This window comes from Ammospiza caudacuta, chromosome 4 (genome assembly GCF_027887145.1).
Source record: "Ammospiza caudacuta isolate bAmmCau1 chromosome 4, bAmmCau1.pri, whole genome shotgun sequence".
NCBI lineage: Eukaryota > Metazoa > Chordata > Aves > Passeriformes > Passerellidae > Ammospiza > Ammospiza caudacuta.
The window spans coordinates 73,070,962-73,089,188 of NC_080596.1; the positions used below are offsets into that span (position 1 = coordinate 73,070,962).

Sequence of the window (18,227 nt, forward strand, 5' to 3'; positions counted from 1 at the left end):
CTTTATCCTTTCAATATGATGCTTTATTTTTTCCCAGCCAGCCACTGTGAAAATGAGTTCTGGGGTTTCATTTACCACAGTGCCCCGTGGCATAACTTAAAACCTCCCCACACCATTTCCATCCTCAGAGGAATATCCAGCTCCTTGCAAATAATCCATGGTTTGAACCTTGAGTGCCTGCTGAGCCTCAAAGGCATGGAGTTGTGTTTGCTGCCTGGGATGTCATCCCACTCTGGTGGAGGACACTGTTTAGATAAATCCATGGAGCAAAACTTTATATCCAAGTGACTCAGGATAGCCCTGGAAATGTCAGAGGACTGCTTTGTGTTCTCCAAAAATCACAGAAATGGGACATTTTCAAGGGGTGTGATGTTTAGTTTAGATAATCCAGACTTCTGAGTCCTACAAACAGGGATCTGGGGGAATGAAACCCTTCTGGGAAACAAAGAAATGGTGAAAATCCTTTGGGGATACTTCTGGTAGGGGGATAGGGGAATAAGTAGCACATCAATGCATCCCTGTGGCAGGAGGAGCATTCAGGTTCCTTTATTTTAAACATAAAGGGAGTTCTAAAGAGTGATTTAACAGAAACATTCTCTCCTGTAAGGTTTTCTGGAGGATGTGTTTATGCATCAGGAGGGCAAAGCCTGTGTCCCTGCAGGTCTGGGTCTCTGGGCTGGAGCAATAATTTGCCTTCAGATTGGGGCTATTTAAAAACACCTTCCTCCTCAGTGTCTGCTCTGAGCAGCACTTCATCTTCCAAAAGTTTACTGGGGTGAAGAGCTTTGGAGTAGATTTAAATCTTTCTGGGGCATGGCTATTTCCTACACTGTTTTCAGGACCTCATGAGTTGATTTCTTGTAGATATTTGCATGCAGATGATGTTTTAATCAACCCATTTGAGTAAAAATCTGCAGTGAATATCCCTGTTTTGTTACCCAGTGATGCCAGTCACCCTTCTGTGTTAAATCTCCAGGTGTGCTGGGCTTTTTTTCCCTTCAGGGGCTGTCTTTTTCCTCCCAGCCTCATGAGGAGGATGAGGATGAGCTGAGGAAGGTGAGGGGCAGCAGATGCAGGCAGAGGGGAGCTGCCCTCTCCCTGTGGGGCACTGCCCACTCTTTGCTCTTCTCCTGGTGTTTTTGGGAGCTGTGTTGGGAGGATATTTTGCTGTCTGTGATGGGTGGAACCAGCGGGGAGCAGGATCCCAGCTGGGGCCTGTGGAGCTGGCTCTGTCCTTGCAGAGCCCTTCCCTGCAGCCCTGGCACTGAGCTGGGCAGGGATGGGGCTCTGCTGTGCCTTGGGCAGGGAGGATTGTCCCCCTCAGGCTCTGCTGGGGATGGATGTGTGGCTGCACTGCCAAAGGACAGCCAGGCTGCAAAGCTGTGCCTAAAAAGATTCCATTAGTTGATCTTGACTCAACCCTTCAAGAAAAAACTCCCTGGGACTCCCAGGGTGGATATTCCCCATCTGATCACTTACAAAAGGTCTTTTTGTCTTTGATGTTTTCCTTTGCCTTTCTCCATGATTTTTAGGGAAGGGTCCGTGTTTGGGCAGCATCAGACACCATTTACCTTTCCACTTTCCTTTCCAAGCATCCCTCACTGATCTTACTTGAATTACAGTGATCAGTTTGGAAACCTGACTTCTGTGATTTTTTTCCTTCTATTTTTTTGGTCACACCTCTCTAGGCATGGAGAAAAACAAGTGAAATCTCCAGCTCTTGTCCTCCTGTCTGTCTGTCAGTTGTGATTGCCCAGCCCAGCAGCACAGGGGCATATTCCAATTTCTGTGCCAGCAGGAGCTGTGCTCTCACCAGCCTTTTCCAGCTGAATTAGGTGGAGCTGTGGGAAGGAATCAGCTGCTGAAGGTGTAGATAGAAATGAGAAGTGGCAACTCCAGCCAGAATAGCTTTTTGCTTGCTGCTGCCCATTAATTCTTGCTGACTTGGGTGGTTTTAAATGATTTGCAGGGAATGCCTCCACTAAGAGCCTGTGCTGTTCGGTTCTTCTTGAAAATTCCCAGAATCTCTTGTCTTAAGAGCACAAGAGAGGCTGTGTTGGAGAAAAACTGTAATACTGACATATTTGGAGCTGTTCGTCTCGTCTGTGATCTGATTTGCTGCCTGACAAGCTCCTGTCCTGCTCTGTTGTCATGCATTTGTGTTATCAAAGGAGCTGGAGGCTTCCTCATCCTCCTCCTGTTGAGCTCTTGCTGCACACTGAGATTTTTAAACTCCATTTCAGTCAATGTTCCACATAATTAAAAAATTCCTTCTCTCCTACAGGTTTTCCCTGAGGTGTTATTTCCTCTGTGTGTGATTTTTCTCTGAAGTTTGGCTTGCTGCTGACTTTGGGTGGAGAAGGGGAGCAGCACCATTTGGTTATTGGGTATTTAAAGCACATAAATTGTGACTCTCTCCTTGCTCCAAATTGTGGTGCTAAGGAATCTGAATGCAGCTTCCAGATCTCTTGTGCAGGACTCCTTTGTCCTGGGGTGTTAATTCATGTTGGGGTGGAAAGAGCAAAGAATAAGAATTTATTAAGAGTTTAATATTGAACAGCAGGACTGGGGAGCTTTGGATGGGGGAAGCTGCATCATCTTCCAGCTTGAAGCCTTGGATGAGACCATGAATTTGTCCAAGTTGGAATTATCCCTGGATCTGTTTGAGGGGGTGCAACTTAACTGTAAAATTCCTCATTTTGCATTCAGTGAACTCCTGGAGTCAGCTGGAAGTGGCCAAAACCTTGCTGCAAAGCTCAAGTCCTGCATGTCTTCTGGGAAATTGATTTCTTTCCAGTTACCCATCCCGTTTCTGCCCAGTTATCTGACTGGGCAGTTCTGCATGATGCAATAATTGCTAATTCTTCCTGGGAGGAAATGGACAAAGTCTCAAGGCTTTTTCAGCACAAATGAGTGATTTTTGTGGTGACTTCTCACTCATAGTCTGACGTGTTTTGCTTTATCAGCTTTGAGGCAGGACATTGCACGTGCTGATGAGTCTGAGAAATGTCCTCAGAGCTCCAGCAAAAATGATGAAAATTGAGGTTCTTGAAGAAACTGTGGCTGCCCCATCCCTGGAAGTGTCCAAGGCCAGGTTGGACGGGGTTGGGGGAACCTGGTCTGGTGGAAGTTGTTGGAATATGGGGCTGCAGCTGGATGGTCTTTAAGGACCCTTCTGGCCCAAACCATTCTGTGAAATTGGGGTATTGGAGCACACCCTGAGTAAAGGACAATGAAGCTACATGATGTTTTCTGATCAGAACTTTTGGGCTAATTAAATTTTCCAGATGTACAAGTTGGTCATGTTTACAGACAGCCCAAGAGCTGCCAATATTAAAGGACATGTAAATAAAAAAGTTCTTCCCTAGTACCTCTTTCAAACTGGTGTTGTCTCAATACAAACTCCAATTAACTATCAAGGCACTAGAATTTTTACAGATTTAAGCCAAAAAAAGCCATAAATGCCACAGGCTGTGGCAGTACTTGTAGAAAGCTTTTGCAGAGCTGTTTCACTTCAATATAAGGCTTGTGCTGCAGAGGGCTGTTTATTTGGAAGATGCCAGCACCAGAACATTGTAATTGAGTTACCCAAGTATCCCGAGAATGTGTTTTTATTCATAATCCTCCAGTATTGCAAGGCTCAAGGGAACTTATTGCTAACTTTAAAACAAGAGAGTCAAAATGGGTTTATTAGTTGGAGGTGCAGTGTGCACAGGAATTTAATAATGGATGATGGCATGGCAGGGGTTTGTTGTTAAATGTAAAAATGATAAGAATGTAAGAAATCAGGAAATATACCCACTTCTTGTCTGGTGCTTCCCATGGCAGATCAGCTGTTCCATCCCAGCACCTTAAACAACAACAGCAACCCTGACTTTGCTGCCAGTTAAAAATAAATGTCATATCCAGGTCTGGTGGAAGGTGTCCCTGCCCATGGCAGAGTCTTGGATGGTCTTTTAACTCCCAGCTCAGATAATTCTGTGATTCTCTCATATTCCTCTGCCTTGGTGGCTCTTGGGGTCGCTGCTGTTGCCTCAGCTCAAAGGGTATTGGCTTAGCCATGAAATCTTCAGCTGCATCCTTGAGTCTGGAAAAAGCAGCTTTGTTTTCTCTTTTGCAGCACTTCAGCTCTTCACGTCTGAATTCAGTGCTCAGAAAGCTCAGAAATTTTCATTTTGAGGAAGGAAAGAAGTGGTAACACCGTGTGCCTCTCCAATTTAGTCTCATCTAACAAGCATCCCTGCAGGGAATAAGGTTGGGGTGGCAGTGGGAAGTTATTTTCTGGAGTAAATTAATGTTTAGAAAAGAAGAGCATGGCTTAAATTGTCAAAAGAGAGCTGCACCATGTGCTTTTGGGCAGACAGTGGAAGGTGACACCTTGTTCTGCCTTTGGATAGAGAGAACAGTTGGAGAGTCTGGTTGTCCTTGGAGGTGATGAGTGAGAAGGAGTCTGAAGAGAGGCAGGACCTCTCTGAGACCACTCAGAGGCACAGGAATGAGTTGTTGTGCTCTATCTCTGCTCCTTGGGGTAGTGCTTTCCAGCTTTGTCTCTAGAAGCGTTTGTCTTGCTGAAATTTCTTTGCTTGGATTTTTTTTTCTTTAACTGTTGGAGCCTTTGAAAGAAAACCTGAGTGGAAGAAACGGGAGGCATGGGATTGGTGGATCTGAGGGTGTGCAGTGGGGAAACCCCTGCACTTTACAGGCTGGAGGAAAATTTATCCTTCATGGAAACACTTCTGCAACTTCAGGCAAACGCTGGAGCATTACCATGTTGATACCTAATGAATTTGGAGACTTGTACTCCTGCCCAGGCTTCCCTAAGCCCAGCAATTGCATCGATCACTGCGGTGTTTCATAACTGGCCCTTGCTTGAACTCTTTTTAATTTCAGGAGTGGAGGTGAGGTGGGGAGAGGAAATACAAGGTTGGTGTGTGTGTCAGGCAGTGGCTGCTGGAGCAGAGCAGGCTCAGCCTTGCTGTCAGCTCTGCACAGCCCAAACCCAGCGCAGCAAAACGCGGCCGAGGAGCCGAGACCTTGGATGTGAAATCCTGTAAGCGCCAGGAGAGGGGAGCAGGTGGAGCTGCTGATGTGTTTGTCTTTCTGTCTGCTCCTCAGCCTGCACTTCAGCAGGAGCCAGCTGGCCTTGTCCTTAGGTAGCATCTCTCAGCATAAGGAATGCTGATGGGGGAATAAGGGGAGAAAGGGACTGGCGTGTAAGGAGATTAATTGGGCTGTCCCTGAGATCTGTCTGGTTTGTTCTGCTCAGTTCAGAACTTGGGGTTGTTCAAACTGGAAAAGAGATGTCCTGTATTAGAGGACGCATTTTAAGACATTTCCTCCTAATTTATCCAAAGCTGGGACAGAAGATTCTAGGGTAAACTTACTGTGACATTTTACTGCTTAAAGAGGGCCTTTAGGAAAGGTGGGGATAGACTTTTTAGAAAAGCTTCTTGGGTTAAGACAAGGGGTGATGGTTATAAATGAAAAGAGGTTTGGTTTAGATTAGGCATAAAGAATAAATTTTTTGCAGGTTGCCCAGAGATTTGGTGGATGCCCCATCCCAGGAAATGTTCAAGATCAGGTGTGCTGAGCAGCCTGATCTAGTTACAGATATCCCTTCCCATGGCAGGGAAGGTGGAATAAGCCTTTAGAAATCCCTTCCAACCCAAACTTTTGTATGAAAAAGTCAGGTGAATGTTGAATTCTGTAGTGCATCAGAGGTACAGATGCTGTAGCCCCCAATTTACCTTTCCCACCTCCACTTGTGCTAATCCCTGACCTTTCAGCTGCTCCCGTGGCTCCCTGCCTGTGTCTGGGCTTGTATAAACACCCATCACCTTTTACCTCCTGGGCACGCCAGGCACAGGTTCCTGATGTTAATGTGCCCCTTCCGTGGGGGATGGAAGAGCTTTTCCAAAGGCGCCAACAAGGCTGTTTGGAAGTCTGAATTGGGTTGGTGCTGTGGGACAGCATTATGTTGGGAGAAGACAAATTACCAGGGCTGGGTTTTTGCCAGGACATAGTAGGGTGAACGCCTGACTTTTTATCTTTTTTTTTTTTTTTTTCTTTCCCCAAACGTGCCATTGCATCTTTAATTACAAGGTTAAGACCTCTGTTTTATGACTCATCTGAAAAAAACAGCACCTCCACCATAATTACCTGAGCATGTTGCCGGGGGGACTGTGGTTCATTAGTGACTCAGAGGAACCAGTGGCACCTAATGAAATGGCACTGCCTGCTGTAACACCCCAGCCTTGCCCTTTTCATGCCTGCTCCAAGCAGGGACCAAACCAGTCTCCCATAAAGGTGTGATGCCAATCTTTGGGATGCTGCAGCTGGAAGGAATTTCTGAGGAAGAAACCAACCAATTCCTGATCATTAGACAGCATCAACCCACAGAAATAGCTGTGTTCAGTTAAAGGAAAAGCAGAGGGTCTCATTTTGCCCAGTGAAGGATGAACATGTTGCTTCAGGCTCCCTCAGAAGCCATAAGAGGAGTGAGAAATGGATAAACCATCCTGCTGGGAATGTGGGTTCCTTGGGTAATCCGCCCGCCGCCGCCGCCGAGGCGTATTTTGTTTGTTTCCCTGAAATACGTAAATGCAATCATTGCACAATAAAAGAGTCTTTAAAAACTTTCCTTTGATCATTAACATGCTAATCAGTCTGGATGGATCTTCTCCTTCCCTTCCAGGTGGAGGGAAACAATTGACTCGTGTAATGGGTGCCCCTTGGCCACAGTTCGGTGCCGTTTGTTCCTCCAGCCCATTGTTCTGGGATGAACTTTGGAACATTGTGTTTCTCCTTTGGACCAGACACTGGAATTGCCCTCTGGTTTATGTGCTGGCTATTTATTTTTTTTTTTCCCATGGCCATCAGGGTATCCCTTCAGGAACCTGTGGGCGCTGGAAGGTCTGAGTGGTGACAAGTGACAGGGCTGGGAGGTGCTGCCGTCAGTGACAAGTGGCTTTACATCCGTCATGTGCACAAGGGCTCCCGGGGGACCAGCAGCAATTGTGAGCCCTGAAAACGTGGCACACTGTACAAGGGAATAAAGAGCCTGCAACCTGGGAGCCAGAAGTGATGGGGCAGAGAAAGGGTCTTTGGGAAACAGTGTCATACCTCAAAGGAAGAGCAGGAAGCCTAATCTGTAGAACAATAAGGCAGGCAAAACCTCTTTCCTTGTTGGCCCAAATTCATCGCAGGCTTGCGTAGGTAATGTTTGATTAGCCTGATGAGCTGGGGAGAGACACAGCAAACCTATTCCTCTTTCTGATTGCATTTTGGCTGGGAAGAAATGTGTGAAGAGGCAGCATCGAGTCCCACGTTTCCAAGGGGCTGCTTGGGTGATTCTTGCTCAGGGCTTGAAATCAAGGGCTCTGTTATTGATGTAAAATGAGCCATGCACCTGTCCAGGGGCGCTGCTGCCCACACAGGCTGAGCTGTCACATTTTGTCAGCCTTCAGAGCAGCCAGGCTGGGTTTGGGCAGCAGGCTTTGGTCACACCTGAGAGCAGGTGCTGCTGTGCTCTGTTATCACACCAATAGATGTTCAGTGGCTGCTTTGCCAGCAGTGAATTGCAGAACTGACTCAGTAGCAAAACTCCTGTTCCTAATAAATGCTGGGGATCCATCCCTGCTGCTGCTGTGTTGGTGGATTTGCTCTTGCTCAGCATCATTTCCCATTTGTGGCTTCCTCACCAGACCCTGTTGGTGCAGATGGTGTTGCCTGCAGGACCTCAGCTCAGGAAGTGGGCCAAGGAAGGCTGGAGGGTTCTGGGGCTTATCTTCAAGTGCCAAGCACTGTTTGGGGGATATCCTAATGATCAGGAGCAGCAGGATGGAAAGTGAATTCCCATTTTCATAAAATTGAGTTGTTTTTTGTAAATTAAACTGGTTATTTTGTCTGAGCACAAGGTACTACCTGGGCTTAATTGTGGCTAGTATTTTTATAAAAACATTTCAGATGTTTAGTTTGTGTTTTTGCTGACGTACTTGTTCAGGTTTGGTAAATCCCTGAGATGATCAGAGTCATCCTGATCTTTAGCCTTGCTCTTTTGTGGTCCCAGCCCAGGTTGTCTGACACTTTTTTCCAAGTACTGCCTGTGGCTGTAAAGGAAATTTCTGGTAAATACTATAATATCAATAAGCAAAAAGTTACATTTACCACACTCAGGAAAATCTGATGCCTGCAGTATTTTGTCATTGGCTTTGTGCTGTAAAGTGAAGACATTCAGCATCTTGATGATTCTCATGTTTCACTTTTTTCTGTCTTCTCCAGAGTCTCCACCAGCAGCGATGTCAAGGAATGGATACTTCTTTGAAGAGAGTGGCAAGTATTATTTGACTTTTTTGCACACACACCTTATTGGAGGGAGAGCTGCACTGCAGGGGTAGCTGCAAACCTGCCATGGGTGATAGAGAATCCATTCAGCTGAAGTGTGATGTGAAAACAGTCTGGTGTGGTGCTTGTGTAATCCAGTACTGTGAGCAGGCTCCGTGTTTTTAAATCCTGTAGATGTTTGAGATAGGCAGTAAATAATCAACTCATTGTCATCGGTGACTGTTCTGGGTGGCTCCTTGTTTTTCAAGTTCTTTTGTGATGTTTTCCTGTCATACAGCCTGGCAGGTGTATCTGCTTGTCTTTTTCTGGAGTGGGGATCATGCGTGGGTGTTGGATCCCTTTGGAGACATCCTGCCAATGAGCATCAAGCAAAACTTGGATGGCTCTGGCAGACAGATCTTTAACTGCAAGGAAATTTTTTTATTTTCTTTGAAGCAAGATGAAATGGTGGCATTTGAAAACTTGGATCATCTGCCTCAACTTGGATCATCTGTGTCAAAGATGACTGAGATCTTGGAGGTATTGAAGTCCCATCTTCTCTGCTGATTTTGGAGAAGTAGAATGATGGAATAATTTTGGTTGGAAAAGACCTTAAAGATAATCTTGTTCCAACCTCCTGCTCTGTGTTTCCCCCAAAACAGCATGTATTTAGGGTATTAGGGAAAGATCTTCTGGAGAGTTCCAGCCTCTTCAGGAAGTAGTCCCTGAGGGCTTGGGGCTTCCTGCCCTTGAAAGTGCTGGAAATACTCAGGACTTCCAAATGGTGAGAAAAAAGACTAAAATTCTCTGGTTATTTAGGCCCTTAGATGCTTGTAGCTGTCACAAGGCTCATCTTTCTTGTTCCAGGGTGGGCCAAGCCTTAGGTTGACATCTGGAAGGGGAAGTTGAATATCTGCCAGATGTCAGCTGATCCAGCACCACTGGTGACGGCACTTCCTTTGGCACTGGCTCTCCCTTTCTCATACAAAGAACAAATTTTGGGGAGTCAAAGGACAAAACTGGAAGCCAGTCCTCTCATCTCTAGCCAGAGGTGTTCTCTGGAGGCTGGGTTGAGTTGCAGAAGGGCAGAAAATCATGCTTGAACTCAGGGAGGTTTTCTGAGGGCATGTGGGACGTGAGGTTGGGGTAGCCCTGCTCCTTCCCTTCTTCCCACCTCACTTGTGGGCTCGTGGTTGGTGCTTTCCTGAGGACTGGGAATGTGAGAGGGTGTCCTAGGTTGGGACCTGGGGAGGTGACTGAGCCCCCAGCATCTGCCTGAGAGCAGTGAAAGGGTTTGGGGGGATACACTGCTGATTTTGGCAGTACAAGGCCCTACTTCTTCCCCAAACCCTTCTGCCAGAGCCCAGCTGTCTGTCCTGACATCTTAGGTGCCTCTACATGTCCCCTTCCAGGACTCAGTCTTGCCTTCTTCAAACTATCCCCACAAACAACAAAAAACCCCAAAAGCAGATCTCTGAATGTTTTTTTTCTTCTTGTGGCATCTTCTGAGAGCGGCTTCTTCTTTTGTCGACTTGGTGCCATGGCAATGGGCATTTCTAGCCTGGATTTGTGGTATTACTCATCTTCCTCCTTTGTCTTAAGGAGACAGCACCTTGGAGCTGCCTCTGAGGGCTTTGAGGAGCTCTGTGGTGCTTTCCTGTTGTGCTTGTGTGGTTTGGGGAAGGAGGGGAGGTTCCTCCTCGGCCCTTGTTGTGTTGTGATTGGAAATACACTGGATTTCTTGGTTATTTCACTCTCAGAGCTGCTGTCACTCTTACTCCTCATTACAAAGTGACCTTTTGGAAGAGTTCAGCTGCTGTGGAGTGATGAGTCACCTTCTGCTGCTTGATTGCGCCGAGGCCTTGGGGTGGATGGACAGCACATCCCAGAGTGTGTGCTGGTGTGAGCGCTCCCACCCCGCTGTGCTGCTTTGGTGATCTCTCTGCAGGAGCTCTGTGCCCTCAGATTCTCAAAGTCTTCACCCCAAAACGTCATCAGGGCTGCAGGAAACCACAGATAAAGATGTTACCTTTTCACAGGGTTTCAAAACAGCTTGTTTTGAAATGGAGCTATGAAATCACCGAGCTTGTGGGGATCTGCCAGGCAGGAGATGTTCTTGCCCCACCTCTGAAGCAATAAAAATCCCCAGTCCCCCTAGAAAGAAAAAAAAGAAACCTCTTAAATTCTGTTTTTTGGACTTTCCTCCCTTTTCTCAGCAGGGCAACATCTTTTGATATTCTTGCTCTGTGTAGAGTGGAGCTTTTTTCCTTATCTCCTCCTGGGATCTTGCATATACATATGGTTTTCTGTATTCTTAGTAATTAGGATGTTTTTGTTTCTGAGCATATCTGAGGCTCTCTTCGGAGCCTGTGTCTGTCTTTTGCCAGCTAACTTTTCTTTACCTTTCTTGTGTTCTCAGCAATGTTAAAATTTAAAAGTTGAAAACTCATTTTCAGTTGAAAGGACTGTAGTGAGCATGATCTTGGCTTCAGCACTGAAGAACGTCCTGGATGTTTACATCCATAAAAACTTCAAGTTTTTAGTAATTTGCAGCTCTGGTAATTACTGAGGAGCTGGGGAAAGCCCTGAAAGCATTTTCTAGTGAATTAATATGTGACTGTTTGGGAAATTCAGAGGTTGTTATGGTCCCAACCATCTCCCAACCTAACTAGCTAAAAGTCTGGAAAGTTCATCAAGGAAATCAGCTTTGAGTTCAAGTTTTCCCTTATTTCTGGAAGAACTTGAAAGCCACTTTTGTGGCTTTTAGTGCCTTGCATGAGGTAAATACTTACAAAAGGTAAATACTTACAATGTAGCTGGGAAAAAAAATCTGGTGAAGAGTTTGTTTGTACAGGCAAAATTAAGAGGAAAAAAAGGAAATAAATTTATGCCTACCCAGTTGGACATTTCTGATTGAGGGTGGTGGCAGCAGATTTGATAACATCTGATGGCCATGGTCTGTTTTCAGCCCATGTGTGCTGTCAGTTTTAACAGTTGTCCTGTGCCATCTTGCTAATGAAAATCCATATTTTTATTCATTTTTTTGATATCTGGAAGAAGCCTCTTGCACAAACAAACCTGGCAGGGCCTGGTGGTAATTGGTGTCCCCCTCCTTGCGTGTTAAAGCCACTTAAATCTTCTGTAAGGTTCTTTTGACAAATGAGTTTTCTTTCTGGTGAGTGTAAGTGAGTAATGAGATGATTGTGGAGCCCCAATCCAAACCTGGGGATAATTGGAGTCCTGATAAAATGCAGCTCAGCAATCAGGGCTCAGAATTAACTCATCAAGCCCCTCATTGTCTCTTGTGAGCATCCTGCACCCTCCTTGTGGAAGTGGAGCTCTAAAAGCACTGGAATTACCTGCAAGTGATTAAATTCTCCCCAAATTATGATGAGGTTTTTAACTGAGCCAAAAACTTTCCCTGATAAGACACAAACCCAGAAGTTTTCTGGTTCTTCTTGTAAAATCTGAGGGATGGAATCCCAGTGCAGTGCTGGGGATATCTGAATTGTTGCATTGTTTTAAAGCTGGCTCAACAGATCCTGCAGCATATTTTTTTTTTTTTTTCTGGTCTTCCAGAGCAAATCCCTCACTGCTTGGTCTCCTCTGACTTATTAATTGGTTTTGCTGGCACAATAAATCACAGTTGTGTTGAAGGGCCCCAAGGCCCCAGACTGGCTTGGGATGTTTGGATATATTTTATCTGCTTGTTTTTGTTTTTCAGTTTGCAGTTCAGCTTGGTATGTGTTCTGGGGGAGTTTTCTTTCTTTTTTCTTCTTTTTTTTATTTTTAAAATATATTTGACTTTATCTATCTTGGAATTGTTTGCTTAAGTAGGAGATTAATTTAAATGTTTTTTTGAAACAAATCCTTTCACAATGGGTTTTTTCCCATGAGATGCCCAGTTTGGCAGCAGGAGATGAACTGCTACCTGTGGGAGAGCACCAGGAGATGGCTCACAGGTCTCTTGTACATTTTTATTTCTGGAATCATCAGGAGAAAAACCTTTAATAAAATACCAAAAGGAACAGGAACATCCCTGATTTCTGAGGGTTCTGCTGCAGCACTGAAACTCCACATGCTCCTGTGTTCTGTAAAAACAAAACAAAAAACCCCCACAACACTCCACTGAATTACTTGGATTATTCACAACATTTCCTAGAAATCTGGCTGCAAAATACAATACTGGAATTAATTCAAAAGTGCCTGGGTGTTGTTTGTTTTGTTTTGGGGGTTTTTTTGTTTTTGTTTTGTTTTGGAGGGTTTTTTTGTTTTTGTTTTTGTTTTTTTTTTGCAGCAGCAGCAGCAACAGATCAGTTCTTGGAGCTCTGTTATAAATTATCACTGAAGTGGCAGGGGAAGCTTGATGTTTTCATCTGGCTCTTCATGACAAAAGGCTGGAGTAGGGTTGGGAAGATGCAGCTGAGGTTGTGGTCAGCCAGTGGTGCAGGGATGTGGGAGAGCTCTGCTCTTGCTGACTCACCTGCTCTGCACTTTCTACCTCTGCTTTGGATTTTTTTTTTTTTTTTTTTTTTTTTTGCTTTTGCAAGAGGAGGTTGTGGTTTAATCTGTGCTCTTGACCTTAGGTAATGGATTGACATCATCCTAGCAGGTGGTCATTGCTGTAGAAAATCTGTATTTTATAGAGAGGCAAAAAGCTTCACCCAACACTGTTAAGGTACCTGTGGAAGGTCTGGCATTGGGGGACACCTCATGTAAATCCTATTTACATGATCTGAAGATCTGCCTGTGCCAACCCGAATTATTTGGTTAAAATCTAAAGTGATTTATTGAGTTGGGAGCACCTCTTCCATCCTTCCCATGGGCAGAGTTACCTTCCACTTGACCAGGGTGCTCCAAGCTCTGTCCAGACACTTGCAGGGATGAGGCAACCACAACTTCTCTGTGAATCTCAATAAAAGAGTTTTTCTAACCAAGTTATTCAGGATAAGCTCTGGGTCCTCCTGGCTGATGAATTTTCTGCAGCAAACCCTCAGCAGTCCAGCCATGAGGTCTGGGGACACCCCCAGCCCCCCCAGTTGGTCCCTGTGGCTGCCAGGGGTAAATAAATCTCCTGTGAGCCTTGCCAGGGACTCTCTCAGATGTGAACCAGAGAAAAAGCTTAAAATCCTAGCAGGCATCCAGATTTATTTAATCATTGTGCCTCACAGTTTTAGCAGGGTGGGAGACAGCTTTGGGTGCTGCTGGCTGGCTGGCTGCAGCCTTGCAGTTGTTCTTGTCTGTGAAATGCAATAATTTGTTAGGAAAGAAGAGGATTTTTATGACTTTTGTCATGCAAAACAAAGCCCAAACTTTGCAGTTCAACCTCAGCAGGGATGTGTAAAATTTAGGTGTGTATTTACCTAAAAAAATGTCGTTATAGCAATGTAATTGCTCTCATTTTGTCTGGAAAAAAAGAGAATTATTTTGTTAAGTGGGTGATTTTGCTGGAATCAGGCTGTGAGATGTGCCTACAAACTTGCTGTGGTTCATGTGGAAGTAGGGTGATGTTTAAACCTTTTTTTTTCTGGAATGTTCTGGAGATTGGAAAACTGATAACACTTGCACAAAGTTCTTCCAGATCTCTCCAGAATCCTCCAGCTGCTCTCTCCCTGCCTGAGTTACCTGACTGGAAGGTTACCTAACCTATGGAGGCACCAGGAATCTGTGTTTTCTGTGCAGAGTGGAAAGGTCACTTTGGAGGTGGATGCTCCATTATTAATTGAGTTTCCTTTTGCACCCAAAGTTTGGGATTTGGGTGTTTTCCAAATGGTGCAGTGAATTGGAGCCTGCAGGGAGTGAAACAAACCCTTTGAGAGCTCAGGTTAATTAAAACTTCATTCCTTTCTTGAAAATCAGTGTCTGTTCCTGGCTAGAGCAAGTTAAAAATCCACGAGGAGAAAAATTAGGTGAAGATGACTTCTTTTAACTCAATACCAGCATTACCAAGTGAGTTTTTAGGCTTAAATCTCTCTTGAGTTCCTTAATACTCTGTTACAACCAGGAACTGGGATGCTGAAAAGAACCAGGCTGGATTTTAGGGTAGTGCCCATGTCCCATCTGATGCTCCTTTACCTTTAAAAATTATTGAATGTACATTATTATCATTGATTCCTTTGACCCTCTGTACTTGACCTGTAATTCCTCTGAGAAAATGGATGCAAAAATGGTTTTCAAGCTCTTCCAAAACAATTTGCTGCCTTCTGTGCCTAAAAACTTCCTTGAGGAATCTGAAATTGCTTTTAAGGTGACAAGCTGATAGCGTTGGATTGCCAATCAGAGCTCAAAAAGCCTCTTTAAATGTAGTTTGAGGTTCCTGGCTTTCTGAGGAGAGTTTTTTGGAGAGGTGAAGAGGAGGAGATGCAATTCCATGATTCTGGAAGCCTGGGCTTGGATTTGACAGAGGGAATAAGCACTGCTGTAGATGAGAACAGTTTTCCAGGCTTGGTGAAAAGATTGCCTTGGAAATTGAGGGTAAAAATCAGTTGCTTCCAGAAAACTGCTGTGAGTTAGTGGCTTGTGCCTGCAGATGTTGGTTAGAGCTCCACAAGTGGCTTTGTCACCTGAGAGGTTGTGCAGGCGTTGTGGCTGGAATAATTCCCATCACCTGGGGTGTGAGAGGATGTTTTTAGTAATAAAGCTGCTTTTTCTCCCAGGAAATTGAGCTTGATTAAGGTTTTTGGCTCTCCTGGAGAAGCCTGCAGCCCTTGGGCTGGGAGTGCTGCTTCCACTTCAGCTTTTCCAGGGAATTTATCTGACGTGGCTGAGGCTGAGCTTCCTGCTGAGCTGATTTTATTGGCCCAGGTGCAGCTGCCAGGTGCCACCAGAGCAGCAGTGGGACACTCAGTGCCACCTCTGATGGCAGCAGCTGCAGTCACTGCTGCTCCCTACAGAGCCCTGAGCACTAAAACTCAGCTCCAAAGCAAAATAGCTGCAGGGCAGGCACCTTGTCAGAGCTGTGAGAGGGCTGAGAGCAGCAGGAGCTGGGAGATGGAGCTGAGAATGTGAGGAGAGTAAGGAGAGAAGGCTGGGAATGGAATCATGGAATCCTGGAATGGTTTGGGTTGGAAGGAACCTTAAAGATCATCCATCACCCTCTTGCCATGGGCAGGAGCAGCTTCCATCAGACCAGGTTGCTCCAAGCCCCATCCAGCCTGATCTTGGGTGGATATTGGGATATCAGAACACAGCAGGTCTGGGATTAACTACAGAGGAAGGGCTGATGCTTTGCAGGGAAATCACCAGAGAATTCCTAATTATTCTTCTTTTTTTCTTCCCAGCACCTGCATAAAATTGAGTTTATTTTCTACTTATTCTGGTTTATTTTCCTGTTGCATAGTATGGGCTGAGGGAAGCCCTTAAGGCAAAGGAAGATTTAAGGTGAAAGCATCTGCTGCTTCTGAGGGTGAGGCGGGGGTTTTGTTCCTGCAGCACTGAAGGATGCTGCTTGTTCTCCTTGGTCTCATGCACTTCTCATGTTTTTCCATTTCTTTGCCATGAGATGAGTCCTGCAGGGTGGTCTGAGGGGGATTATCCTGACCACAGTGTGTTCTTCATGGTGCAGGAGGGCTGCACTGGTCTGGGCCAGCTTTAACTGTGTTCCAGCTCCTCCTCAGCCAAACCTCTTTTCTCTCCTTCTTTTCTCTCTTTCCTCTCTCTCTCTTTTCTCTCTCTCTCCTCTCTCTTTTCTCTCTTCTCTCTCTCTTTTCTCTCTCTTTTCTCTCTTCTCTTTCTCTTCTCTCTCCTCTCTCTTTTCTCTCTCTTTTCTCTTCTCTCTCTTTTTCTCTCTTTTCTCTCTCTTTTCTCACTCTCCTTTCTCTCTCTTCTCTCTCTCTTCTCTCTCTCTTCTCTCTCTCTTATTTTTCTTTTCTTTTCTTTTCTTTCTTTTCTTTTCTTTTCTTTTCTTTTCTTTTCTTTTCTTTTCTTTTCTTTTCTTTTCTTTTCTTTTCTTTTCTTTTCTTTTCTTTTCTTCTCTTCTCTTCTCTTCTCTTCTCTTCTCTTCTCTTCTCTTCTCTTCTCTTCTCTTCTCTTCTCTTCTCTTCTCTTCTCTCTCCCTTTCTCTCTCCTTTCTCTCCTCTTTCCAACCATATTTTGGGCTGGAGTGACACTTTCTGTGCTCAGGGCTCTGACTGGCCCTGTCAACACAGCTCGTGGCACTTCAGCAAACGCTGCCTTCATCTGAAGGTGCCAACTTGCAGTGATAAAGATGGGGGGAGCATCAATTTGAAGGTCTTAAACTCTCCCCCAGGAAATCTGATGCCAATGAAAAGGTGTTTAACTCTGCCCTCTGTCTCTGAAGCAACTGCTCCTGACAGAGTCTGTGAAGTGTTTCTGGGACATCCATATGGAAACTTAGTTGGCATTTGCACAAATTCTGCAACAGCCACATCAGATCCTGCTCTGAACTTCTGCAAAACAACCATCAGACTTCCAGAGGAGCTGAACAGCTTCTGCTGTCGCTTGTGGCATCTGCTGCCCTTCAAGCAGCGGGGGTGGCACTCAGTGAGCATCAGGGAATGAGGGGGAAGCAGCTGCCAGGGCTGGAGGCAGGGCTGCAGCTCACAGGGAAGGTGCATCTGCCACCACAGAGCCTGTGGTCACCTCGAGGTCACCCTGCATTTTACAGGCGTGAATTGCTCATGGTTTCAAGCTCCTGGCAGATGAAATGGGCTGAAGGATTCCAAACAGGAGTGATCTGAGCCTGGAGGTGCTTCAGTGACAGAGCAGACACCTGTCTGGGAGTGCAGTTCCTGTCCAGCCCAGGTTGGGGATTATTTGCAGGCCGAGTGTTTTGTCCCTGCCTTGCCCAAGGGACACGAGGCTCAGCTGCCTTTTGTTCTGCTCTTTCCTCCCCTAAAGAGGGAGGAACAGAGGATGCTTCCCTTGCCAGAGTCCTGGCTGACCTCTGCCCAACCCTCTGATCCTACTCCACCCTTGCCCTTCTTCCAGCTCCTGGGCTGCTTCTGTCCTGTCTCCAGCCCTCTCTGGTTTCCACCACTGCCACCCTCTTATCAAACCACTTTCAGTGGCTGGGGAGGGGAATAAATAATTTTCCCTGCTTGGCTTTTCCCTATTTACCCATCTCGTTCCTTTAGGACAGGGAGGAAAAGCTCAGCCATGTTCTCAGAGCTGGGTGCTCAAACCATCCTTATGTGACCCAGTGAGTGGGAAGGTTGGAGATGAAGCTCAGAACTTCCCTGAGGCTGAAATCCTGGATGTGGTTGAGGTGGAAAAAGCCTTCCCCAGGCTGATTTTTTTCTCCTCTGGATGTGGTTGAGGTGGAAAGAGCCTTCCCCAGGCTGTTTTTTTTTTCCTTTGCAGGGCTGCCCAAACTCTCCTGGCACTGAGGGGAATGTCAGCACTGTGGGTGCTCAGCTTTGAGGAGAGATTATGGTGTCCATCATGCATTTTGGAGGAACCAAACCCCAACTTTGGGACTTAGTTTGCGATTGAGATGCTTGTGAGGGACTTTGCAATACTTCTGATGGCAGCGGGCACCTTGGCTGGCTGTTGTCCATCCCTGCCACATCTGCCAGCAGAGATTCCATAGCTGGTGGTGCCCTCAGTGTTCAGGTGTTTCCTGTACTTTCCTCACTTCACTTTTTTTCTGTCTGGACAAGTTTCCATCGTGCAGGGCTGCAAACACCCCAAGCTCTGCCAGCAGCAGAGGGTGATATCCTCAGTCTGCTTTGCTGGATGGGGACAGCAGCACCTTGGATGCTTTTTGAAGCCTTCAGAGCACTTCAGGGCTTATTCACATTAATTCCTGTCAGGCTCTAAGGTGTAGGAGGCAGAGGTCAGGAGGGGGGTTAATCTGAGGGGCTTTATCAAGTATCCCACACCTTTGATAAGTAGTTTAGGAGTCATCTGGAGGCTTGAAGCTCCTGCAGGCCCTTTGCACCCTC

The 18,227-nt window shown here is 45.8% G+C and overlaps 1 protein-coding gene across 3 annotated transcripts in view; it reads left to right on the forward strand.

Annotated features, from left to right (window-relative positions):
* Positions 1-18,227, forward strand: part of SLC4A11 (solute carrier family 4 member 11) — a 98,140-nt gene that overhangs the window by 9,461 nt on the left and 70,452 nt on the right. For all 3 annotated transcript variants that reach the window (XM_058803085.1, XM_058803083.1, XM_058803084.1), the window contains exon 2: positions 8,281-8,331. In XM_058803085.1, the coding sequence (XP_058659068.1) occupies positions 8,281-8,331 (51 nt within the window). The remainder of the gene's footprint in view (positions 1-8,280; positions 8,332-18,227) is intronic.